General features: G+C 37.4%; 1 protein-coding gene and 1 pseudogene across 1 annotated transcript in view; both read left to right on the top strand.

The window, feature by feature from the left end:
• ERLIN1 (ER lipid raft associated 1) overlaps positions 1-18,875 on the top strand; it is a 38,454-nt gene extending 19,579 nt beyond the window's left edge. Inside the window, exons 8-12 of the mRNA XM_032432456.1 lie at positions 3,782-3,840; positions 5,727-5,818; positions 13,177-13,266; positions 14,312-14,391; positions 16,568-18,875. Coding sequence (XP_032288347.1) covers positions 3,782-3,840; positions 5,727-5,818; positions 13,177-13,266; positions 14,312-14,391; positions 16,568-16,789 — 543 coding nt within the window. The 3' untranslated portion in view covers positions 16,790-18,875. The remainder of the gene's footprint in view (positions 1-3,781; positions 3,841-5,726; positions 5,819-13,176; positions 13,267-14,311; positions 14,392-16,567) is intronic.
• A 5,830-nt stretch (positions 18,876-24,705) lies between these two features.
• Positions 24,706-26,147, top strand: LOC116649550 (annotated as a pseudogene).
• Positions 26,148-27,886: the final 1,739 nt, after the last annotated feature.

The following is a 27,886-nucleotide window of genomic DNA, read 5'->3' as shown; positions in this document are numbered from 1 at the left end:
TTGCTGAATTCACTGTTTCTAATAAATTTTTTGGGTTAATTTGCTTGGATTTTTTGTTGTGTATGTGGTATAAACATTTAACATGAAACCTATCCTTTTAAATTTTTAGGTGCACAGTACATTATTATTGACTGTAGGTAAAGTGTTATACAATAGATCTTTTAGAGCTAATTTATCTTGCTTGACTGCAACTTTATGAATTTCCTTAGATTTTTTATATAATTATGCCAAAGTAAAAATCTTGATTTTCCCCTCTGTAACCATTTTCCAGTCTCCAAATCATCCTATTTTAAATTCTTCACATAACACTCATAACTATCTGAAAGTTTCTTACTCTTTTTTTTTACATTTTTTTTAATTATGTTAATCACCATACCTTACATCATTAGTTTTTGATGTAGTGTTCCATGATTCGTTGTTTGCGTATAACACCCAGTGCTCCATGCAGAACGTGCCCTCTTTAATACCCATCACCAGGCTAACCCATCCTCCCACCCCCCCTCCCCTCTAGAACCCTCAGTTTGTTTTTCAGAGTCCATAGTCTCTCATGGTTCATCTCCCCCTCCGATTTCCCCCCCTTCATTCTTCCCCTCCTGCTATCTTCTTCTTCTTCTTTTTTTTTTTTTAAACATATAATGTATTATTTGTTTCAGAGGTACAGGTCTGTGATTCATCACTCTTACACAATTCACAGCGCTCACCATAGCCATACCCTCCCCAGTGTCTATCACCCAGCCACCCCATCCCTCCCACCCCCCACCACTCCAGCAACCCTCAGTTTGTTTCCTGAGATTAAGAATTCCTCATATCAGTGAGATCATATGATACATGTCTTCCTCTGATTGACTTATTTCGCTCAGCATAATACCCTCCAGTTCCATCCACGTCGTTGCAAATGACAAGATTTCATTCCTTTTGATGGCTGCATAATATTCCATTGTATATATATGTACCACATCTTCTTTATCCATTCATCTGTCAATGGACATCTTGGCTCTTTCCACAGTTTGGCTATTGTGGACATTGCTACTATAAACATCGGGGTGCACGTACCCCTTCGGATCCCTACATTTGTATCTTTGAGGTAAATACCCAGTAGTGCAATTGCTGGATCGTATGGTAGCTCTATTTTCAATTTTTTGAAGAACCTCCATACTGTTTTCCAGAGTGACTGCACCAGCTTGCATTCCCACCAACAGTGTAGGAGGGTTCCCCTTTCTCAGTTTCTTACTCATTTATTTGCTTTTTGTTATCTATTGTATTTACTCCCTTTAAAATTTTCAATTCCATGAGAGCAGTCTTGCCTTGTTCATTGCTGTATCCATAGTGCCTAGAACAAACAGCACTTGGCACAGACAGGCACCCAGTTAATACTTGTTGAATAAACATTCTCTGAAACAATCAGTATTTTAATTTTGCTCTTCTCTGTGTTTATACTCCATTTTTCTTGAACAACTACTGTGGCAAATTTGAATGGTGAAAATATGCATCCTTGATATTTTTTCCCTATGTTATTAAAGAGAGTGACTATGTTATATGCTGGCTTTCCATTTAAAATATATGCTTATAACCCGGCGGTCACTTTCAAATATATTCATCAGCTTTTTTTCCCCTCTCTCCACTCTGTGTGTGTGTGTGTATTTTGGCCATTGTTTTTGGATATGTTGTCATTTTATTTATTTTTTTAAGATTTTATTTGAGAGGGCGCCTGGGTGGCTCAGTTGGTTAAGCGACTGCCTTCGGCTCAGGTCATGATTCCTGGAGTCCCTGGATCGAGTCCTGCATCGGACTCCCTGCTCAGCAGGGAGTCTACTTCTCCCTCTGATCCTCCCCCCTCTCATGCTCTCTCTGTCTCATTCTCTCTCTCAAATAAATAAAATCTTTAAAAAAAAAAAAAGATTTTATTTGAGAGAGTGAGTGAGAAAGAGAGCATGAGCAGGGGGCAGAGGCAGAGGGAGAAGCAGGCTCCCCACCGAGCAGGGAGCCTGATGTGGGACTCAATCCCAGGACCCCGGGATCATGATGTGAGCCAAAGGCAGCCGCTTAACCAACTGAGCCACCCAGGCGCCTCGTCATTTTACTTTTTAAATCTGTTATGATGTAACTTACATTATCTGTTACAGTAGGTGCTTATTTTACACATATTTGAAAATTCTGAGATTCCCAAGATTGGCAAGCATGTAGTATGTTCTTCAGCTTCATACAGCAAGATAGAAGTCTTCAGAAAACAGTCCTATTTTATGCTTTTTAAAAAAATAAGACTAAAAAGAAATATGGCCAGTCTCTTAATTAAATGCAAAATGACAGTGTTTCCTTCTGAATCATATTAAAACATATTGGAAGTCATCTGTATTTCTGGTAGTCACATAGTGAAATCTGGCATCTTTCACAAATGCTGGTTATAAATTTTTGTCTTCTGGATACCTCCATGAGTTGTTCCTTATGTCCTCACATGCCTCAACTTCAGCATATAGTGAGTTTTTTCACTACAGTCCCCAGCTTCTTATTCCATTTCACTACTTGTATTTGGTTATGCTAGTTCTCAAAATCTTTACAGATTTGACCATTCTCTTTCATGTAGGGAAGTCTGTGTTGCTTAAAAGTCTTCTTTCAAAAGCCTTAAAAGAAGGTTATATGCTTGAGAAAGAGCATGAGCAGGGAAGGAAAAATAAAACAAGACGAAACCAGAGAGGGAGACAAACCTTAAGAGACTCTTAATCATAGGAAACAAACTGAGGGTTGCTGAAGGCGGTGGGGGGGGGCGGGGGGGGGGGGGGATGGGATAATTGGGTGATGGACATTAAGGAGGGCACATGATGTAATGAGCACTGTGTATTATATAGACTGAGGAATCACTGCACTCTGCTTCTGAAACTAATATACTGTATGTTAATTGAATTAAATAAAAAGGTTATGTGCTTAAAGGCTTTGTTGCTTAAAAGTTTAGCCAATTTTTGAAGAGAAACTAAAACTGTCTTCAGATCAGCAGTGTTTTATGTGTGTTTGCAGTATAGGTCGGGGGTGAGTGATGTTTAACTAGTTAAATCAAAAGCTTTTGAGAGATCAGTTGCCTGATGTAGATTAGCCTTCAAAAGGCTGCACTTCCTGAGTAGATAATCTTAATTAATGTCAAAGTACACTATGGTTAGGGAAACAAAGTGTCTAGTAAACAGTATCTACAAAGACTAGTAGACTTTGTTCTAAGTGAGATTCTAGGAAGAAAGAATGTAATCTATTAACTGGTATTTGTTTTCCTTAAACTTTGGGCTGTTTATGTATAGTCAGTACTGAGTGATTGCAGGTTTAGGAAGTAGTAAATACATTTATTGTATTAAGTTGCATATACTGACCTGAACTTTGTTTGCTTTTATTTTTGTTTTTACTGTTTCCTACTTTACAATTTTAAATCTTGGAATTTTGCCTTCCTTCTGTTTCTTTGGTTTGCAGGCTTGAAAAGGAAACAAAAGTATCCAACTGAAGAGCTTTGTAGAGGTCTTTTAAGGGAGAACCTTTTCCCTAAAGGAGTTTATTTCCGTAGGGGATAGGGTGATTTTTTTTTTCCCCTAGGCAAGCATTTTTTAAGGAAACAAGAAGCAGCGTATATTTGATTCTTGGTGTGATGGCATGAAGAATAGATTTTCTAGTGGAATCTCCACACATGTTAGTAGGCAGCTATGTCATAGTTGTTTCATTAGTTTCATTTGAGGAGCTTTTCTGTAGAAGATTTAGTTTGAAGATTTATTTTTCAAATATATTTTGGCTTTTCACTTTTATTTTTCAGGCTGTGCGTGTTACAAAACCTAAAATCCCAGAAGCCATAAGAAGAAATTTTGAGTTAATGTGAGTAATATGCTTGGGATCCCAAAATTTTTATTTAGGGCTGTCTACATATTAATATACCAGTGTAGAGGAAACTTACATGTGAGATGTTACACTCTGGGGTGGGGTTTATATCTATTTTCCATACTTTAATTCTGATAATTTATCTATTCTTGTGTTTTAATTCACTAGATTATTCTTAGGTTTTTCTTTATATATGAACACTTCAGGAGCAGTGTTAGTGGCTAAGGATGCAATTTGCTGTAGAACTGTTGTTGGAAGGCTAAGGAGCTATAATTTGGACATGAATATCTTGAATTAAGTATGAATAGAGGAGGGAGTACTAGCTGCTAAGGTTGAAGAGAGTGCCTATATTATGTCACTGTGTTACAGTGGTAAGAATAGACACCTTACTGGTATAAAGTTTGGTTTTCCATTATATGTGAGTGACTCTAAAATTACACCTGGATCTTTATAATTTGCTTCTGGGAAGCTTTGCCTGAATTGACTCCTGGTAGTCTTCTCTTTTTTGGGTCCAGGGCTGACTGGGAATGAGAAGTTACTTGCTTGACATGAAATTAATTTCTTAGTGTTCTGAAGAACATGGGTTAGGGGACTACCAACTGTGGTTGAAATGGCAGTATTATTCTTGTATGACAGGTACTGAAAAGAAACAAAAGTCTTTAGGAAATTTGGCTAGTATTTTAAGTGGAAAAATATGAAATGCTGGAAAAATAACTTAGCAAAAGTCAGGAATACAACAGATTGTATAAGTATAGGGGGTCCAAGAAATAATAATACTTCTTCCTGGGGTGATTTACTACTGAGTCCTTACTGTTCCCGTCTCTATCTTCTGTTATGCAGAATTTTATTTTCCCTTTTCATTTGTAGAAAAGGAACTCCTCTTTTAAAACTACAGCATAGAGTGCCAGGCTGGATAGATCATGGATCTGATCCATTTGTATAAAAACATTTTTTGATTGAAGGCTCAAGATGTCTTAGGCTTTCAATATGATAGCTTCTAGTGATGGAAACATGAAGACTATATGTTCTCTGCCCTCAAATAACTCCTAGTATCCAGAATGCCATTTTGTGTCTTTACCAATTTTGGCAGGAAGAAAGGAGAGATCTTTGGGGGGAAATGTTTTGGGGGAACTGTTGGAGTTACTTTTCAGATAAATCTAGATCTTTCCTAATTTTGTAGACTATTGGAATCCCAAATTTAAAAGCCACCTTGAGGTCTAGCCTCCCACCCACGTAATAGTAATCTTTTTTTATACCTTTTCTGCCCTGTGGTTGCCCAGTAACCACTTGTACATGCTTAGTGATAGGCCAGCCATTTCCATTATTAGAAAGCTCAGATTCTTAGAAAATTTCTTCCTTACATTGAGCCCCAGTTCACCACCTAATAACTGCCACCTAATTATATCTCCCATACAACAAATAGGGTAACTGCACAAGAGTGTCTGCCTGAGGAGGGGCTGAAATCTAGCTCCATTCTTCTTACCAGGCTATGCACCTGAGGGACTGCATCTGCCCAGAGGGTGTTGCATTTTGCTAATTGGCCCAGAGGTGCTATATGGGCTAGCTGGAAGCCTAACAACAAAGGAAGCATTTATATACTCTAGGTACTTGCAGATCACAGGCCTTTCCATGATACAATTAGAGGAAAAGGTCAGACTGAAATTCAAATGTATAAATTGATTCCTATATCTGGGTGACTTTGGGCAAATCATTTAACCTTTCAGCCTCAGATTCATTATAAGTAAAATGGGGTAACACCTCTCTAGGCACCTTAATGGATCAGAAAGTTTGTGTTGCAAATGGTTCTTTGACCCACCATAGAGTTAGATTTACTGCCTGTGACTGCACATCATTTCTAATTTTTATAATATTTTGCTTCACAGGGAGGCTGAAAAGACAAAGCTTCTTATAGCTGCACAGAAACAAAAGGTTGTGGAGAAAGAAGCTGAGACAGAGAGGAAAAAGGCTGTTATAGGTACTTGGATTTCTTTCTGAAATGGATGTCTCTAAGTACATGTGTTATGAGTTTGTCCTGTTCTTTGTCAGTCTGACTCTGGATTGATGGGATCAAATAAGATTGTATCATACATGGTGGAGAATTCTAGAAACTCTTTTGTATATTCAGATGTCCTACAGCCTTTAAAACTAGATGGTGCCAGTACTTAATGAAGTGCTTTGGCTCTCCACCATGTCTTTGGCCGCTACTGCTTTTTCAAGGACAAGAAAAATGGATAGGGTTTTTGGGCAACTCTAGCCTCTGTGTGGTAGAGTTTTGTTCATACAGTTTAAGAATAGGGAAGTTTTTTGGCCAAAGCTCAGGATTATAGTATGCATCCTTGCTGTTGACATGCACCGAGTTTTATCTGGATGGATAGATGTCCTCTCCGACAGTAGGGTAGGATTGCTTACAGCTTATTTTGAATCACAGTGATTTCCCTCACATTCCAGGATACTGTATATTGGACTGCCCTCTTAGGCTCTCAGTCATTTGTTCCTTAGGATGCTGAAAATTTAAGAAGTGCTTCATTGACTATTTCAAATATGCAGGAATGCACAGAGAATAGTAAAATTAAGGCTTAATATTTGCCACATTTCTTCAGATCATATTTTCTTTTAAGAATAGATTTATCCATTTGAAGCCTCCTGTGTACCCTTACCTGGTCCTATTTCTTGACCTCCCTTCTCTGAGTAGCTTCTATTTTAAAGTTTTTATGCAGATCTTTCTGTCCATACTTTTATACTGTAACTGTAAATATGTAACAATAAACAATTCATAGAATTGTCTTAAACCATAAAAATGATATCAAACTCTTACCTTTTATTCCACAACTTGCCTTTATTTTACCAACATTGTTTGAGTTTTATTCATACTGATAATGTGTAGATTTAGTTAATTTTTAACTGCTGTGCATTCATTCTGTGAGTGAACCTCAGTTCATTCCGATAGATTACTGTTGAAGAGTTAGGTAGTTTCTAGTTTTTCCATATTATGAACAGTGCTGCGTATCCATGTCTCTTTGTACACACATTCAGAGTTTTCTGTGGTAGTGCTACTCAGCATGTAGTGTCAGTCAGTGCCCTGTATCACCAGCTTTTTGTTTCTGATCCATAATGAGGTGACTACAGAAATTGAGAATGAGTGCTTAGAAGTTTTTACAGTATTACACAGTAATTTTATGTCTGTTGAGTCTAATAATAAAAAACTGGAGCCTGTGTTTTTGTTTCTAATATTTTTCCTAGTAATTTTTATTATAATTTATAAAATATTGCTTCTTAACAGACTGAAATACAAATAAGGGGAGAGGTTGCTTTCCCATAGGTAGTTTGAGAAGCATTGCTCTGGAATACGTATCTCAAAGTAGAATTGCTGGGTCATAGGGTACATACATCTTCAAATTTATAACATTCAGTATTGCCAAATTGCTCTGCAAAGTGATTCTACCATCTTACCTTCTCTTCAGTAGGGTCTGCGTTCCCATTCCTTTGTTGCCTTACTGAATTCCCATTTCTGCATATCCTCTTCAATTCTTAGAGTTATTAGACCTTTTAAAATTTATGTCAGTGTGATGGTGGACACATATCACATAATTTCAGTTTGTATTTCTCTGATTACTAGGAAAGTTCAATATTGTTTATTGGTCATTCAGGTTTCTCTTTTTCTGTATGTGAATTGCCTGTTATAGTATACTGTTAGCCCATTGTTCAATTACTTTTTTTGAGCTGATTTGTAGTTCTTTATATCTTCTGGATATTAATCCTTTCCCAGATTTATGCATTACAATATCTTCTCTTACTTTGTGGCCTGTCTTTGAACTTTATGATGTCTTTGACATTCGTATATATTTAATTTTCATGTAATCATATTCATCAGTCTTTTCCATTCTGATTTGTGCTTTTTCTATCCCATTTAAGAGTTCTTTCCCAACCTCAAAGTAATAATTTTATTCTAAAAGTTTTACGGTTTTGCTTGTCATATTTAGATATTGAATCCATTTGGAATTTATTTTAGGGTTTAGTGTGACATTGGAATTTAGCTTATTTTTTCCAAGTAGCAAGCCAATTATTTTAGACTACTGAAAAGTTCATTATTTCCTCTATTTATTTCTAATGCCACATCTGTCTTATAACAGGATACTGTATATAAATTGTTCTGTTGCTAGGGTCTCTGGTTTAATTTCTTGGTCTGTCCTTCTCTAGAATTACCTTGTTTCAATTACTGTCACTTTTTATGTTAAATCTTGCTATCTGGGAGAGCAAGTTTCTCCTTAATTATTCCTCTTAACAAATCCTAACTATTCCTAAAATTGTCTTGGACTATCCTAGGCTCTTCATTCCTCCATATAAATTTTAGAATCAGCTCAAGTTCTATAAAATGCTGTGGTGAGGTTTTGATTAGAATTACATTATCTGTACATGTCAATTTGGAGAGAATTACAATATTTGTGATACTGAAACTTATAAATCTGTTTATATTTCTCCGTTTATGAGAAATGCCTTTCAAAAAAGTGTTAAAATTTTCTTCTTAAAGTTCTGGCACTTTCTTTCTTAGAGTTTTATTCCTATATATTCCTCAAGTTTTTTGCTATTATAAATAGGTTATTTTTTTTAAGATTTTATTCATTTATTCGAGAGAGAGAGACAAAGTGAGAGAGTGCGTGCACGAGCACGGGGGAAGGGGCAGAGAGGGAGAAAGAAGGACAAGCAGACTCCGCTGAGCACAGAGTCCCAAACAGGCCTCAACCCCACGACCCTGAGATCACAAGATCATGTCCTGAGCAGAAACCAAGAGTCAGACAGACGTTCAACTGATTGAGCTACCCAGCTGCACCAAATAGTCTCTTTTTTGAAGGCACATTTTCTGACTGGTTTTTGCTTTTGTAGAGGTATGCTGTTAATTTTGTTTGTTTAGCAGTCTTGCTGAAAATGCTATTTCTAATAGTCTCCAATTTCCCATGTGTGAGCAGTCACATTGTCTTCAGATCAGGACAGTTCTGATTTTTTCTTTGTAGTTCCACGTCTTTTTAGTCTTCTTACCTTACTGGTTTAGGCTCTGATTTACAGTGCAGTGTTGAAAAGAAAAGATGGCGACAGGTATTCTTGTCTTGTTCCTAACTTTAAATAGTCCCAGTGACGTTTGCTGTACTTAATTTTTATTGGGTTAATGAAGTTTCTTTCTGTTTCTTGCTTGCTGGGAGTTTTTATCATGAATGGCTGTTAAAACTTTGAGAATTTTTTCTGTATCTGTTGAGATGACCATATAATTTTTCTTTTTGAAGCTGTTAATGTGGTGAATTATATTAATAGATTCTCTTACTGAATTATTTTGCCTTCTTGGGATGAACCCACTTGAACATGATGTAGGAGATTCACCCCAATACGTTTCTCTTTATGTCTTGCTGATAATTTCTTTAAAATTTTTACTTTTATTTATTTATTTTTTTACTTTTATTTCATACATTTCAGCTTACAGTTTTTTTTTTATTGTACTGTTACTGTTAGTTTTTTCACAGTTATACTAGCCTCAAAATGAGTCGGAGAGCATTTCTTCTTTTTCTGTGTTCTGGAACATTTTGTATAAAATATGTTATTATCTCCTCTTTGTAGGTTTGGTGGAACTCACTTGTAAAAACCATCTTGGTCTAGTGGGGTTTATGCTTTTTTGTATGCTTGTTTGTTTTTTGTGGTAACATTTAGCCTGCTGATTTAATTTCTATACCAACTGTAGGTCAGTTTCAGGTATTTGTTTCTTTAAGTTTGGGCAGTTTTATTTTTCTAGAAAATTGTCATCTGAAATTTCAGATTTGGGAGCATAAATTTGCAGAATTTTCTTCTGATTTTTAAAACTCTCTACCAAATATGCATGCCTCCTTTTCATTCCTAGTATTGTTTATTTGTGCCTTCTCTTTTCCTGGATCAGTTTTGCCCAGAGGTCTGTTATACTTTCTTTTCACAAAACTGCATTTTGATTTCGTTGATTCTACTATCACTTACTTTTCAATTATATTATTTACACTTATTATTCTCTCCTGCCTTTTTTGAGTTTTCTCATTGGTTCTTTTCTAACTTCTTGAGTTACTTAATTCTTTAGTTTTCAGTCTTTTCTGATGGAAACATGTAAGATTATAAATTTTCATCTAAGTTCTGCCTTAGGTACATCTCACAAGTTTCGAAATGTAGTTTATTGGTGTTCAGTTTTAGTTTTTAAAAAACATTCCCATTATGATTTCTCCTTTCACTTATCAAGTATTAAAAGTATTTTTTTCAGATTGAATGGTTTTTTAGGGGGCTACCACTTTATTGTTGATTTCTAATATTGCATGATAGTCAGAAAATATGATCTGTTACATGGATTCTTAAGTATTTGTTGAAATTTGCTTTGCGGCCTGTCAATACATGGTACTTTTTTGGTAAATGTTCTGTGTATGCTTGAAAAGACTGAATGTGTTTTCTTTATTTGTCAGATGCAGTTTTCTCTATATATATATCCATTAGGTCAGGCTTATGAATTGTGTTGTTTACATCTTCTGTATTCTAATTTTTGCCTTCTTGAGCTATCAGCTACTGAGAGAGGTGTGTTAAAATTAAAATCTCCCACTATGACTGTGGATTTGTTGACTTGTAATTTTTTTCTCTTTATATATTTTAGGGCTGTATCATTAAGAGATTCAGGATTGTTATATCTCCCTGGAGAATTGCTCCTATTATGTAATAACCCTCTTTATTCCAGACACACTTTTTAGCTTAAGATCTGTTTTGTCTAATGATATTATAGCTATGCCAGATTTCTCTTGGTTAGTTATTTTCTTGATGTATCTTTTCCCATCCTTTTACTTTCAACTTTTCTATGTCATTATGTTTTAGGTGTGTCTCTTGTAAACAGCATATAGCTGGATTTTGTTATCTTATCCAATGTGAGAATCTGTCTTTTAACTGGTGAGTTTAGTCTTTTTATATTTATTGTGGTTACCGCTGTATTTGGATTTGTTTGTATCATTTAATTTTGTGCTATTTACCATGCATTTTTTCCTCTGCTTCTTTTTTCTCTTTTCTGATTGGTATTGAATTGATTGGATTTTCTTTATTCTTTTCTTCCTTTTACTTGATGAGAAGATTTATATTGTTTCTAGAATGTACAGTCATACCTATAAAATGTTAATAAGCATACCTGACTTGACAAAGTCTAAAGCTAATCATTCTTTCTATCCTCTTAAATAAAACCTTAGAGAGCCTTAATTCTTATCACTGTCCCCCAGTTTTACATATTGTTGCCTCGTATTCTGGTTTTATGTTCTTTTTATTCCCCAATTAATTATTATCATTATCATCAATTCTTAGAGTAAACATCTATTTTGATTTATAAGGTGTTACTTAATTTTTTCCTCTCCATTGTTTTTGGCAGTTCATTCTTTTTTTTCTGCTAGTTTGTTGTTGTTTTGTTTTGTTTTGTTTTTTCAGTGAAGGCTAAGGAGTACATACTTAATCATTCTTCTATGGTCTGAAATGGTTTTATTTCATTCTTGAATGGTAATCTAGCCTATGGTTCTAAGCCCAACAAAACTTACTTTTCTTTGTCCTGTGGCAGTATTATTTAATTTTTGTTTGGCTTCCTCTTCTTTTTCTTTTATGATTTTTCTCTATGTTTTTGGGTGTTTCGATTTCACTGTGATGTGTCTAGGTAGAGAAAAGCGTACTTCTCATTGGGCTGGTGGGTAGAGTTTTTTAGCCTGGAGTTGAAGCCCTCTAGTGGTCTCGATTTTATACGGGAGTCTCAGTTCTAACATCTCAAGGCCTCATCTCCTGGCCCTGCATGGGCAATAATCCAAGTCCCTCTCCCTCACTTGTCTGATAACCACCACCAAGGCCACCACTGTACTGGCTCTCAGCTCTCCCTTTGCTTATGTCTCTTGAGGAGCTCTCCTCCTTTCTTACGATCTTAGCCATGCATTAAAAAAAAAAAAAGTTGTATTTTATCTGGCACTTTAAGGTGTTGTTAGCTGAAGGGTTTTCTCAGCCTTCTCCATCCTTTTTCTAGAACTGTAAGTCTACTCATGCTCTTTATTGGTTTATCCCTGTACGTCAGAGAGCAGTGTTAAATGGGATGACTGCAACAGTTTCTCTATGTTGAGACACCATTCTCTGGGTCCTAGCTGTAGGCTCCAGATGCCTTAAGTGTTATTCAAGTTTTGTCTTGAGTTTCTGCTTATAGGTAAGTTTCTAGTCCAGTTGAACATTGTAGTGTATTTGGAGGGTGGTGTGATATAGGTTGATTTTATGCTAATGAGGAAATAGGAAAGTATGTGCCGGAGTTGTTGCTAAAGGATACTGGATCTTCTGGAAATAAGAAGCCACTTGGAAATTTTTTTTCTACTGTGCACTTCCCCCAAGGGTCAGAGATAAGATGTCTTAAAATACTAACCCTCTTTGGCTGAAAAGGAGAATTGAGGAAGTTCTTCAAGAATTGCAATGATTGAATTCAAAGTGTAATTAGAGTCTTTCTTCCCTGGTCCTGGATCCTTTGGTTAGGCCACTGGTTTACTTGAGGGTGTTTGGTTTTTCCTGCTGCAGGTAACTTGTTCATCCCCAACACTTGTTTTTACAGTGCCAGAAGAATTAGCCAACTTTCTCTTTTATGTTCAACAGCAGTCAGAATTATACTTCTCTGATATTATTTTCATCTTGTTATTTCCCTGATGGTAACTTAACCATCAACCAAGTTGATCCTGAGTATATAAAATTTCTTTAGCCTGTTACTGAGGATGGGAGTCATCTAGCCTTCTTTCTATTCTAATTATTTGTTGTCTTCTCTTGTCACCTGCCTCCATAATCACCTTTTCATTGTGACTTCATTCATTCTTCTTGTCTTTATGCTTTCTGCCATGTCCTCCTATGTCATGTCCATTATTTTCTTTAGGATTACTTCCAGAAGGCCTTTCTTGGTTTAACTTACCTTCCTTGTTCTTTCTTTCTCCTGCCATTTTATAAGATTGTTCTGTGTTACCATGCATTTATGTTGCTCTATTTTTGTTCTGAGTACTTTCATGAAGTATCATTTTTCCCATTAGCCTGTGGACCGTTGCTGTGTAATCCTATGAAGGAATGGAACCTTTTGTATTCCCCTTTCCCACAAAACTAGCACTGTCAACAGAACAGTGAAATAGGAAATAAATTCCCTTTTTTCTGTTGAGTAGTTTACAGTCTGGGTGGATAAAACTTAATGAAACAGCACATAAAAACCTAAATAATTAAATGTTAAGACAATGTGCTGCTAATTCTAAGTATTTCTGGAACTCGAGAAATATTTTTGAATGTGTCTTCTTTTGTGTATAATTATAGAAGCGGAGAAGATTGCACAGGTGGCAAAAATTCGGTTTCAGCAGAAGGTGATGGAGAAAGAAACTGAAAAGCGCATTTCTGAAATTGAAGGTACATCAGGGAGAAAAGAGGCTCTGACTGTCCCAAACTGCCTGTCTGCCTCAGAGATCAGGCTCTTGATTGTGGTAGGCGGGAGGGCCATAGTCAGAATAATCTGGTCTGGAGGAGGTGGCTGCCCTCAGACCCTAGACAAATTTTTAAAAAATTGTCAATACATGTTCAGCTCTTGGTTTGGTTTGTGATTATAGGTATCTCATCCTTTCATTTTTTGTCCTAAAGTTGTGGCTTATTAGCTACCACTTTGTTCTCAGGCAGACAAAATATGAGAATTACTCATAACCAGTTGTAAAGAACGAATAAGATAAAAAAAAACCCACCACTACCAGTTTCTTTTCTACCTGGCAACCAAAAAAATAAAAAAATTAGCTGGGGAAAAAAAGCCCCAATTTTCATAGAGGCTCTCAGACTTCTTGATTTCATAGAGTGAGATGTTGATGTTCTAGGCTCACAGTCTTGAAGACCAGACATTCAACCTCTTGCTTATATACTGCTGCTTCCTATCATTCTGCATTAACTGATTCTGGATCAAATTTGGAGGGGGTGGGGACAGTGCAATAAATAGAGCAGAGCTTTCATATCTAGACTTCATTATTTTACTTGAATCCAGAGCCTGGGTAGGGTGTGAGGCTTTTTGAGTGATGAGGGGTAGAGGAAAGAAGGATCAGCATTAGGTGGAAAATGAGCTGAGAGTTCTTTGACGTTGACAAGAGTATTCCCCTTTGAGAAGAGTCTAGCTGGGGACTGGGATTTGAAAACTACTAATGTTGTTAAATGCCTTTAAGTGATTGAGAAGTGCCTGGCTGGCTCAGTCAGTGGAGCATGTGACTTGATCTCGGGGTTGTAAGTTCGAGCCCCATATTGGGTGTAGAGATTACTTAAAAAGAATAAAATCTTTAAAAAAATAAAGTGATTAAAATATTAGGCAGTGGAGAAAGAGACCCCTACTTAACATAAAATCTGAACTCTTAACGCAGCTGAGGAAATAGATTACAACTTTCCTTTGTTTTAAACACCCTGACTCTATTTTGTTTCCTAGATGCCGCATTCCTGGCCCGAGAGAAGGCAAAGGCAGATGCTGAGTATTATGCTGCACACAAGTATGCCACCTCAAACAAGGTGACTGGCTCTCACCCACTCCTTATAATATAGTGTTTGGGATTTTGCTTTTCTTTGGGGCTGGAGTTGGGGGTGGGGCTCTAATATGATAGTGGTGATCTATCCAGTGTCAAGGAAGGGTAGTTTGACATCACACTCTCTGGAAATAGCCAATCACTTATCAAGACGTATTGCACACTCATTGGGAAGAGAACTTTGTATAGTTCCTTGTAAAAGTGGGGAGCTAGGACAAAGGCACGGAGATATATAAACACAAGTCAGATACCATAAATCATCTATCCGTACTGCCGTATCAGGGCTCAGTAATCAGGAAAGGTGAGGGTCTTCTCATGGAATGACAGGAGTAACAGGAGAAGAGTAAAGTCCATTTAGAGTTGCTTCCCAGGTAAGGTAAATTTTTTGTATAAATGCTAAGTTTATTTAGTGTTTCTCATCAGCAACTTTCTTGGCATTATGAGATGGGATACTTTTTCATTGTTGAAGACTGTCCCATGCATTATGGGCTATTTTGCATCCCTGACCCTTGCCTGCTAAGCATCAGTAGTGCTCCCCACAACACACGTTTTCAAATGCCCCTGAGTACTGCTTGTTAACTGGATTTAAAAATATTCTAGTTGTGCGGAATTTTATGTGTGATAATTTGAGAAAGGAGGTTGGGTGATACAGGTGAACAGTGTTTGTATAGGGACTCGGGTCAGTCTAGGTTTAGAGAATGTAGGCCTACTTAGCAGGAATTAGGAAGAGGCAGCTAGAACCCCTGTGGTATTCTGAGAAGGGAAGGATATGACCAAGGTTTATAAAATTATTAATTGTAGAGTAGATCACAACATTGAAAGAGTTGAGAAAGAGGTTGCCAGTGTTTGGTGCGATTTAAAGGATTAGAGTCAAGATTTAAGGTATAGACAGGTCTTAAATTCTTTCAGTTTCGAAAGGAACAACATACTGTGGGTTCAGAAGAAATGATAAGACATGATAGGTTTATATAATGAGAATTGTCAGTACTTTGAAATCCAATATAAATTTAGAAGTAAATCTAGCATATTGCAAGAGACACAGCTCTATAGAAACAGAATGGAATTTGGTCAAGATGGAGACAAGTTGAGAAACTTGTGTATAAAACTAGCAATCCAAATCTGTCATGGGAGAAGCTGGCTGGGCACAAGTATCAAGACTTTGTCACTGAGGTTAGCCTTATGCTGAAAGGGACAGCAGTTTTATGCCATTTTGAAAAATGCTATTCAGATCATGATCTATATTAGTAAGGCATTAGAAAGTAATTTGGTTATGCACTGTGACCAGATTTGATGGCAGTGTTTCAGCAGAGAGAGTGTAGACCCAGGGAGTAGAAGGTGTTGGGGGTGCTATGAAGGGCCTAGAGGACAGGCTGGGGACTTGAGATGAGGAAAGGATTACTAGGGAAGGTTCCAAGAGGCTTTGGGGGAAGTATGTTCCAGGGAATATTAGAAATAAATTTTGATCAAACCTCGAGAGATTTTGGTTGGATGTATCATGGCACCATGATTTAAATTAAAAACAAAAAAACAAAAAAATCCAAAACTGTGACAGGGAGAAAGAACTGTTTGATTGTCAAACATGTGTCCATCACAGTCAGTTTACACATCCAGCTTCTAGGTAGAGGCATGAGGCCAGACCAGGTGATTTCTTGAGATCTTTTTCCACTTTTAGAATGTGGTCAAGAGAAGCAGAATAACAGATGGTTGATGGTTATGAGCCCAGCGCCTATGAAGCTCTGCCACTCTCATCTATTGACCTGTTTACCTCTTAAGAGAACCTGCAGAGATTCCAGGCTGATTCCAGTTTGAACTCAGCTAGATGAAATAAGAAAGTAGATACGACAGCATTTTATAGGCTCCAAGTCACTATAGAAATGTTAGTTGTTATCATTGTTCCCAAAAACCCACCTCCTCAATCCTTTTTTTATTAAAAAATGAACGCTTCTCCCTGCATTAAGACATGAGCTTGTTTAAGGAACTTCAAGTCTAAAATACAGCTGTGAATGTAAGAGCCACACGTCAAAGTGAGAGAAGGTCATTGGCAATGACTCAGAGTTGAGTAATGATTCAGAAGAGCAGTAGGAAAAATGTGTAAGGAAAGAGAGAGATGACTATTGGACCAAAGTGTCCTGATTCCTTTGCTCTTGTTTGCCCCCACACAGCACAAATTGACCCCGGAATATCTGGAGCTCAAAAGGTACCAGGCCATTGCTTCTAACAGTAAGATCTACTTTGGCAGCAACATCCCTAGCATGTTCATGGACTCCTCTTGTGCTTCGAAATATTCAGATGTTAGGACTGGAAGAAAAAGTTCTCTCCTCTCTGAGGAGACTCTTGAACCCTCTGGAGAGAGCCCCATCCAAAACAAGGAGAGCACAGGTTGATGCAAGTGGTGGAAATGTACTCCCGTATCAGAACGTGGCCCAAGGGGTTAAGTGGGAACAATGGTTATATGACTCCTCAGATTCACAGAGAACCTGTGCTCCGTCTGTTCTGCCTCTCCTGTGGTAGCCCTGGTTTATCAGCCGATTGCAAGATAGAGCCAGTTGTCTGGCACCCAAATGTCTTTTCAGCCACAGTTTTATCAAGTATCCTGTGTGTCTTCCTTTCTGAACTGGTACTCATGAATGAGGGAAAGTCTGATGCTAAGATACTGCCTGCACTGGAATGTGAGACATTAAGTATATAACAAGCTGTGTTTTTCTAAGCTGAGATCTATTGAATAATGTTTACATTGGTCCCCGGGGAAATGTGTGCTCAGCCATTCAAGACATAGGAGGTCAGAGAAGATGGCCAGGATGCGGTAAGTGTAAAGAAGACCGATTACGCCTGGGGCCCAGGCTCTCTCTTTGGGGTCCAGTCCCAGCTTCATCCATGTGATTGGCATCTAGTCCACTGAAGTTCTCCAGGAAATGATCTTCCACTTGAGCAACCATTTACTTGATACTATTTGCACCTTTTTGTTTTCCTGTAGTCAAGTTGGTGGCCTGCTGGGATATGTACCTTGCCACCCAACCAGGGATTCCTAATTACTAGTTATTGCATTAGTAGGCTCAGAGATAGAGCTTGGCTTGAAGTTCTGGGTGAGATGAAACCTTTGCTTTGAACCAAAGCTCTGGGGCCCTGCATTCCCCTCCATTGGATGATGACTATCTGCATCACTGCCCCAGGCCATTCATAACGAAGGTGCCTGGTTTTTAGCCACAGACAATTCCTTATATGTCACCTCTCAGCTCTGGCTGGCCAAGAGCGGGGCAGGGCTTTAACCAGAATGAGGAGCAGCATGTAATTTCCCATCTGTTCACTGCACAGTATTATATCATAATTGCAGGAAGTTTTCATTTTTAAAACTGGATTTGGGGTACATTTATTTGCCCCAGTACCTCTGCCTGAAGGCCAAGTCCTAGGGCTGCCATGGTTACTAGCACACTGATTCTCCTCAATATTGTTCTTCTGGAGCCTACATAGTGTGGAACAGAGTAACAGCATCTTTGGTCATCTTTGTTTCTTTTTTTTTTTTTTTTTTTTTTTACCTGGCTCTGAGATGCTGAAATCAAAGTTGTTCTCCAGCTTTCACCTTCCCTAGGAAGTCAGGATTCCACTGACTTCCTGGGCAGCCAGGGGATTTAATCTCCCATGAGAGGATGACAGAGTGAGTTATGAGTTAGCCTGTGGCTATGGGAGACCTATTTCATCTGGGCCTTTTTTCCCTTCGGATTAGCTTTCCTGAAACAGTGTGCCCCATAGTTAAGCCTGAGTGTGTGCAGCTTTTTAAGACACTTTTCATGTATACTGTGGTCAAGCCAGACAGAGAAGTCATGGGACCACTTCCAGAAACCTTTCCGCTGTCAGTCCTGTCAGTCTCATGACAGCTTGCGGGTTGTGCCAAACACTTTCTATGGGGAAGGAATCCCAAATTTGAGTGGGTCTTTTCCCTGGGCCTTATACTAGAGAGGCATTTGTAATAATGGAGAGAATCCTTTTTTAATTTTTGCTTATTGTGTACACTCTCTTTATGAATGGATCTTGTGTTCTCTAGCCCTTTAAAGAACCTTTGAACTATAAGAATAAACTATTCATCTGTCATGTATTGTTGCTGCAGATAGATAATGATTGTTGTGGGAAATTTGGGTCATTGACCTTTGTGCTTTCATACCTAGAGATGTTTCCTATTCCCATGAGCTAAAAGCTGTTGCCCCAAAGTGATGGATGTGGGTTTTCTTACAAGCCCCCTGGTGGCAGAATTGAGGAACAGGGAACTAGTGTTGTGAAGTTGTATAGAAACTACTTCCACTTAAACTCTCCTTGGAGTGTGCTTCCCAGTGCTCGCTCAGGCTCTAAGTCTATCCCTCCTGCAGGGATGTTCCTTTTGGCAAATATACACTGTAATCTTGAAGTCTAAATTTATATGTGAATTGCTACCTTTTTTTAAAAAAAGAAACCAAATAAAATTATTTTACTATCAGTGATTTGTATTTTTTCCTTTTGTCTCCATTATTTTCTGTTGTCTTAACATGTTCCTAAGGCTGTCTTGCCCATTTCAACTAGGTAACCAGTTTATTTTACTAGTTTAACTCAACTGTAGAGGCTTTTCTTACGCTCTTCTCAGAATACTGCTTCCCAGGTATAAGAATTTTGAAAGCAGGGTTAACACTTTCTGACTCTCAGAATTTAACAAGGTATGTTCTGATTCTTGGTGGGATGTGGTCAGCAGCAGAGGAGGAAAGAGGGAGGCTGGAGCATTGTGCCCTTCAGAGGCTGTCTAAGAAGGGAGGAGGTGGGGCGGTTTTACTGAGGCAGACGGAAGGGACAAATTGTACAAATTATAACTGGCAGTGGTATGATGTAACTAACTTCTCTAATTCAGATGTTAGTCCAAGAGCCAGGGCTGGACCTGCTCTCCACAGCTCTCAACCTTTCTTTCCTGGGGAACAATTTCACAGTGATGTTGGACAGCAGGGCTTGGTAATTGGGAGTTTTGGGGAAAGCAGCCCTTTACTGGGTTCCTATGGGCTCCAACCCCATAGTATCCTATGTCTGCTGCTGCAGACCAAGGAAATTTAACTAATTCAAACCAATTATCCTGTAGGTCTGGGTGGGTATTAAAATGAAGTGATTTAGAACTAAGTAATTTCTGCCTCTTGCTGTGAAAAAGGAATCTTGTGAATTAGAAGTTGTGATCTCTGGTTGCTTTGTGATTAAGCCCCAGATGTGTGCATAGAAGGCTCTTTGTGATCTGGCCCCCACTGACCTCTACAGCCTGGGTCCTTGAATGTACCTTCTTTATGTCCCTTAATATATATTGTTCCATTGAGCTGGCTAATTTTTTTCCCCTTATAACTTCATCTTTCCTTTGCTAACTCCTGATGAGTCTTCACTTCTTCAAACAGGTCACCCTAAACTGTTGGCTCAGGTGAGCACTCCACATTTCTGCCTTGGAACATTTCACACACCTCACTTTACCTATTTAATGTCTTTCCTCACAAATGTTCAGCTCTCCAGGGGTAGGGACTGTGATTCTGCTCTTTCTTGGGCTGGTATCTATTGCTCATGCCTGGCCCATATGAGTTTTTGGTCAGTTTTGTTGCATGAAAGAACAAAAGGATGAATGTGAAATGCAGGAAAGTGAGTAGTGGGGAAAAAAGGACATAGAAGTTAGGGTAGAGTGTCTATGTGAGGACTTAATGTGTAACCATGGGAAGTTACCTAACATCTCTGAACTTGTTTACACATCCTCACGGGGCTCTTCAGTGGGTTCAGCAACATATTTTTATGCACTTAGCGTAATGATTTCTGCATGGTGATTGTTGGGGTGCATTTCTGCCTTCCTAGAGTGGGGGAGGCTGATCTAGGGTTCCAAGGCCCCTTCCCACTCTCAGAGAGAATGTGTAAAGGGGGCAGTGATTTCCAATAATGAGAATCTCATGAAATCTTATTTTTCATTATGGATTTTAAAAAGGAGGAAGAGATAGAAAATGTGTCTGCAGCTATAAGGTAATCAAGTGTCAGTCAACCTTCTTTAACCCAAATTATCTTCCAGGACCTCACATACCATGACATTTGAGATACTGCTGCTTCTAACAGTTAATATTTGTAGAGCGCTTTGCATTTACCGAACATTGACATGCACACTGAGGATGTAGTCAGTTTTTTGTAGTGATTAAGGGGTTGGGTTTTACATTTAAACAGTTATAAAGAATAGAAGAGGAGGAAAAGGTGCCAAACCTGACCAAAAACACTACAAAACAAATAGCTACCAATCTTAAAAATATCAGTGCAAAAGTCTACTAACACATGGTCTAGCATCACATTAAAAATACTACACCACCACCAAGTGAAGATAATCAGGAACACGGGAATGGTCTAACACTAGGAAATCTAGTAAAATTAACCATGTGGGGTGCCTGGATAGCTCAGTCAGTTAAGCGTCTGTCTCTTCATTTCAGCTCAGGTCATGATCTCAGCGTCATGAGAGCGAGCCTGCTGTCGGGCACTGCACTGGGTATGGAGCCTGCTTAAGATTCTCTGTCTCCCTCTCCTGCTGCCTCTCCCTGCCCCTGCTTGCACATGCTTGAGCTCACTCTCTCTCTAAAAAATAAAAATAAAAAAAAAATTCACCATGTAAATAGAATTTAGGGAGCAATCACATGATGTCTCATTTGTATAGAAAATGGTTTTGATAATTAACATCCATTTTTAGTTTGTTAAACCCTTAATAAAATGGGAATGGATGACTAGCTCCTTAGAGAAAACATTTCTTAAATCAGGCTAATTGATAAAAGACTAAAAGGATCCCCATTAATACCAGGAATAAAGTCTATCTACCATTACTAGAATTAGAAAAAGGGAATGAGATAAGAAAAAATTTTAAAGAAGGCAAATTTGTAGATGAAACAATTGTACCTGTAAAGTACAAGAAAATTTCCTGAACATGATTGCAAAAATAGAATTATTCACTGGTTAGGTACAAATTTATTAAAGATTTTATTTATTTACTTTAGACACAGCGTGAGCACGGAGAGGGGCAGAGAAGGAGAGAATCTCAAGCAGACTCCAAGCTGAGCAACGAGCCCAACATGGGGCTTGATCTCACGACCCTGAGGTCATGACCTGAGCTGAAATCAAGAGTCAGACACTTAAACAACACCCAGGTGCCCCACAAATTTATTATTTTAAAACAATCAATTGCTACCCTATATAAAATAAAAAATATAATGAAGACAAGTTTTTGATAATAAAAACCAGGATAAAATACTTGGGAATAAACAAGAAATTTCAAGATCTATAGAAAAAACTTCAAGCTGTTAAAGAGAGGATGTAAGGTTTTTAATAAATTAACTTATTCTATGGCAAGGAAGAGAGAGCAATTATCCCAAAATCAATCTATACATTTATGAAATCTCAAAAATATCAACCAGGTATTTTTTGGAACTAAACTAACATCCCAAATTTGATAGGGAAAATTTTTAAAAAATAGTCACAATAGCCCTACCTAATGTTAAAATATAAAGTCACAGTTATTGGAGCACCTGGGTGGCTCAGTTGGTTAAGTGTCCGACTCATGCGCATTGAGGATGTAGTAAGTTTTTTGTAGTGATTTCTGCTCAGGTCGTGATCTCAGGGCCGTGGAATCAAGCCCCACATCCATCTTCATGCTCAGTGCGGAGTCTGCTTGTCCCTCTCCCTCTGCTCCTCCCCCTGCTCACTCTGTCTCTCTCTCAAATAAAATCTTAAAATCACAGTTATTGAAGCTGAGTACTATAGCTTTAATAGATCAATTAAAGTATAAAAATAAACTGAACTTTATATGGAAACTTAGTACATGATAAAGGTGCGTTTTTCCTTGTAACCCAGAGGGAAAATATGGATTATTCGATAGAGTTCGGAAAACTCTGGGGGAGTTGGAAAAAATATATATCCCTAGCTCACATCTTACACGAAAATTTATTCGTGGTGGCTCAAATATATGCACAGAGAATGTTAAACTGTAAAGTGTAAAATACCTCTATGGAAGGCAATGTGGCAGTATTCATCAAAATTCAAAACATAATTTAAAAAGCACTTTCACTACTAGGAATTTATCCTTCATGAATACCTCCCCCAAAGTAAGAATATGCATCATAGCAGTATTTTTGATATTTAAAGACTGGAAGATCCCTGAATGTTCATTTCCAAAGAATTTTTAAAATTCCCTTATTTCGATAAAGTGGAATACAAAGCAAGTGACAGAACACCATAGGATACTGCTGTTTGTGTGAAAATAGTGGGGGATGTATATATGTGTCTTTTTTTTTTTAAATCTGTAAGCTATCTCCCAAAGGATATATCATAAGTGGGTAACAGTGATTATATCAAGAAGGAAACCAAAAGAGTATAGGAAAAGAAGAGATTCATTTTCACTTTCCACATTTTTGTACATTTTTTTATATTTTATACCATGTGCATGTATTATCTACTCCAATTATTGTAAAGTAATGTTTAAGGAAATGCAAAATAAAGTAAAAATGAAAAAGGAAGCTTTCACTTAAATAGTAGGTATGCTTTATAATCAGAACCTGGTTCGGGTTTAACCATGCCACTTGCTAAAAGTCTAACTTCAAATTATTTCTTCTTTCTGAATGTCAGTTTCCTTGTTTATACCATATGAACAAAGAGAGAGCCTACTGGATGTGGTTGAAGTGAAGATTAAATGAGATTTCTAAAAAACTAAGTGTAGTATCAGGTAAATGTGAAGGCCCCAATATAAATTGTGGTTATCGTTATTATTTTATCATTTAATCCTCACGATCTTTTGGGAAAAAAAGAAGAAAGCCTGTTTTGGTTACCCCCACCCCATTTTATAAGTGAGGGAAGTAGGGTTTGATTCAGCAATTTTATATCTCATTTTCTCATTCATATCTGGATTCAGAAAGAAAAAAATTGTGAGATGTAAGCTCCCGATTTGAGGCAGCAATTCCAGTAAAGTTCGTTGTCTAGACAATATAGGTTGCAAGCCCTAGTTTTTCAACAATTGATTATTGCACATTGACCATAATATTGTTCTTCCCACCGACAACCATCTTATTATTCAGTAAAAGGTAATGTATGAGAGTGTGTGTAAAATAGCCATAACTAGACAACCACTCATGAGGCTAGTTTAAGAGTGCTCAGTCCTATTCAATCCACTATAATTAAGAGTGTTAGATTTTTTTTTTTTTTTTAAAGAACCAAGGATAAGTGTGATAAAGTAACATTCTACTCTCCCATTTCTTGGTTCCAGGGCACTACTGTATTGCATTACTGTCTGTTTTTTTCAATTGCAAGGAGTTTCCCAATCTAGAGAAGTTTGATCCAGGACACTTTTTGGATAAAAATAGCAGCTTCAGGTAAACAGAATGCTTTGTGCCTTTTTTCAATGGTAAATACAAATAAATCCACCGAAGTCATACATGTGCACATTCTGGACAATTTTTAGCTTCACTGAATTTATGGCGTAACTAAGTAATCCACTGGTGATAGCAAAGTCAATCAAATCAAATTGTTAGAACTCTCCAAATCTGGATGAAACGATTAAATCTGTACACCAGTAAGATCAGGTAAGTCATCCAGGAACTATTTTGTTTGGTAATTGAGTACAATGCAGGTTTTTAAAGAAACCAAAGAAAGTCAATCCAAATCAGATATCATGTATTACCAGATGACAAAAGAATTTGTTTCTGCAAACTTTTGTTGATCTCCCCTTTGTAATACCTTTCCAAAACAAAATGTACAAGTTCCTTTCTTTTTTGTAAACTATTAACCATTATTAATTTTCTAATTCTTAGAGCCAGGGGCCATCAAAAAGACCTTGGCCATTTTATCTTCTTTCTTCCTCTGTGAAATTCAGAACTCCATATACCCTCGCCTCTGTGCCGGAGACGGTTGGCTCCCAGTTACTATTTTCCATAAGTTCATAAAAATAACAGGATTGGTCAGCACACATTTTTTCCCCCTTATTATCTCACCCAATCATTTGGTTAGTATTTTCAAAAATAACAGTTGATATGTTTTGCTTCTAATTACAATGATAGTAGGTGTTCAACATAAAAAGTGGAAAATGCAGAAAAGCAAAAAGCAAAAAAATGAAAATGTTACCCAGAGAGATAATCACTGTCAATATTTTACTGTATACACTAGGTGCTCTTGAGCCCTCCCATCACCCTTTTCTCTCCATCTGCCAGCCTGCCCTTCTCTATGGCACTGCCACCCCCAAGTTGGATTGAGGCCCAGCAGCAGGAGCAGAAGGAGCCAGAGCTGGGAGCTGGCTGTGGTCTGGGAGTCCATGGCCTAGTGTAAGGGAGGTGGCAAGAAGAAAGTCAGCTACTACTATGATGGTGATACTGGAAATTATTATTATTGACAGGGTCAGCCCATGAAACCTCAGAATCCTCATGACCTGTAACTTGCTGCTAAATTATGGCTTATATAGAAAAATGGAAATATACAGTCCCATAAAACCACTGCTGAAGAAATGACAAAATACTACAGTGGTGAATACATCAAATGTTTACGTTCAGTAAGACCAGATAACATGTCTGAGTATAGTAAGCAGATGCAGAAATTTAGTGTTGGAGATGATTGTCCAGAGTCTGATGGACTGTGTTTTATAAGCTCTCAACTGGTGCTTGGGGCTGTGAAGTTAAACCAACAACAAACCAACATGGCTGTTAACTGGGGTGGAGGATTACATCATACTAAGAAATCAGAAGAATAGGATTCTGTTGTGTTAATGATATTGTACTTGCCATCCTTGAATTACTGAAGTATCATCAGAGTCTTATATATTATTATTGATATTCATCATGGTGATGGTACTCAAGAAGCTTTTAAGCAGCAGATCATTTAATGACTATTATTCCATAAATATGGGGAATACTTACCTGGAACAGGAGACTCTAGGGATATTGGTACAGAAAAAGGCAAATACTCTGCTGTCAACTTTCCAGTGAGAGATGGTATAGATGATGAGTCATGGGAAGTTATGTAAGCCTATTATCCTAAAAGTGATAGAGATGTATCAACTTAGTGCTGTGGTGTCATAGTGTGGTGCAGACTCACTGGTGATAGACTTGGTTGCTTCAAGCTGACAGTCAAAGGTCATGCTAAATGTGTAGAAGTGGTAAAAACTTTCAATATGCCATTACTGATGCTTGGGGGAGGTGGATAGACAATATGTAATGTTGCTCGATATTGGACATACAATATGTAATGTTGCTCGATATTGGACAACTGCAGTTGCCCTCAATTGTGAGGTTCCCAGTGAATGGCCATATAATGATTACTTTTAGTATTTTGGACCAGACTACAAACTACATATTAGTCCTTCAAACATGACAAACCAGAACACTATTGAATATATGGAAAAGATAAAACAGCATTTTTTTGAAAATTTACACATGCTACCTCATGTACCTGGCATCCAGATACAAACTATTCCAGAAGATGCTGTTCATGAAGACAGTGGAGATAAAGATGGAGAAGATTCAGACAAGAGAATTTCTGTTTGAATACCAGATAAACAGATAGCTTGTGATAAGGGCTTCTCAGATTCTGAGGATGAAGGAAAAGGAGGTCATTAGAAATATGGCTATCATAAGGAAAGTGCAAAGAAAACTAGAACTGAAGAAGACAGGAAGGAAACTGAGGACAAAAAAAGTAGATGTTAAGGAAGAAGATAAATCCAAGGACAAGCGTGGTGAAAAAACAGATACCAAAAGAGCCAAATCAGAACAGCTCAGCAACCTTTGAATTTGACAGTCTCCCAATTTCAGAAACCATAAAAAGGAGAGAAAATATTGGGAAGAAAGTTTTTTCCTTTTGAAGACTCCTGGCTTCATCTTATACTAGTTTGGCATGGACTGTGTTTATTTTCAAAATGGCTTGTTTTTGTTTTTGTTTTTCTTGGCAAGTTTTATTGTGACTTTTCTAATTATAAAGCAAAATTTCTTTTCTCCATCATGCTTTATGTAATAGTATTTAAAATTCATGTTACTGTGTCAAAAAATGATCTACTAAAGAAGTAAGTGGACTTTCTGAGCTGATTTTTCCATGTTTTGTAATTCTCTTTATTAAAAAAAAATTGTAGTTGGAGAAAAAACAAACTACAAAACTACAGTAATTAACACTGCGTGACACTGGTGTATAGATAGACATATAGATTGAAGATCCAGAAATAAAACCTCACACTTATGGTCAATTGATTTTCAACAAAGGTATCAAGACAACTTAATAGGGAAAGAATAGTCTTTTCCACAAATGGGGCTGGGACAACTGGATATTCACATGCAAAAGAATGAAGTTGGACCTCTTCCTTAAACCATACACAAAAATTAACTCCAAGTGGCTCATAGACCTAAATGTGAGAGTTAAAACTATAAAACTCTTAGAAGAAAAAACAGGAGTAAATCTTCATGACCTTGAGTTAGGCAGTAGGTTCTTGAAATGACACCAAAAACACAAGTAACAACAACAACAACAAAAACATAAATTAGATTTCATCAAAATTTTAAACTTTTGTGCTTCAAAGGACAATATCAAAAAAGTGAAGAGACAACCCACAGAATGGGAAAAGATATTTGCAAACCATATACAATATGGGATTTGTACCCAGAATATATAAAGAACTCTGGTAACTCAGTAATTAAAGACAACCAATTTAAAAATGGGCAAAGGGCTTGAATAGACATTTCTCCAAAGATGATATACAAATATCCAATAAACAAATGAAAATATTCTCAAGATCGTTAGTTACCAGAGAAATGCAAATCAAAGCCACAATGAGATACCACTTCACACCCACTTGGATGGCTAAAATAAAGATAAGAACAGGTACTTACAAAAATAGGGAGAAGTTAGAATCTTCATAAATTTCTGCTAGGAATGTAAAATGGTGCAGCCACTTTGGAAAACTGTTTGGCAGTTCCTCAAAGTGCTAAGTGTAGAATTACCATATGACTAACAATTTCACTCCAAGGTGTATACCCAGGACAAATAAAACACGTCCACACAAGAACTTGTACAAGAGTATTCATAATAGCGATATTCATAATAACCAAAAAGTGGAAACAACCCAAATGTTTATTATCTACTGGTGAATGGATAAACAAAATGTAGAAGAGCCATACAATGGAATATTATCTGGCCATTAAAAGGGAAAGAAGTACAGATACACGCTACAATGTGGATGAACCTCAAAAACATTATGCTAAATGAAAGAAGCCAGACACAAAAGATCACATATTGTATGATTCCATTTATGTAAAATGTCCATAACAGGCAAATTTATAGAGACAGAAAGTGGATTCATGGTTGCTTAGGGCTGGAAAGTGATGGCAAATGAGCATAGTGTTTTCTCCGGGGGGGGGGGAGGGGTTGGAGGGGGAACAGAGTGATGATAATATTCTAAAATTAGATTGCGGTGATGACTGTACGACTCGTTTTCTAAAAACCACTGAACTGTACAC

Source organism: Phoca vitulina, unplaced genomic scaffold (assembly GCF_004348235.1).
Source record: "Phoca vitulina isolate PV1807 unplaced genomic scaffold, GSC_HSeal_1.0 scaffold48, whole genome shotgun sequence".
Lineage (NCBI taxonomy): Eukaryota > Metazoa > Chordata > Mammalia > Carnivora > Phocidae > Phoca > Phoca vitulina.
This window is presented reverse-complemented; position numbering and strand designations above follow the sequence as displayed.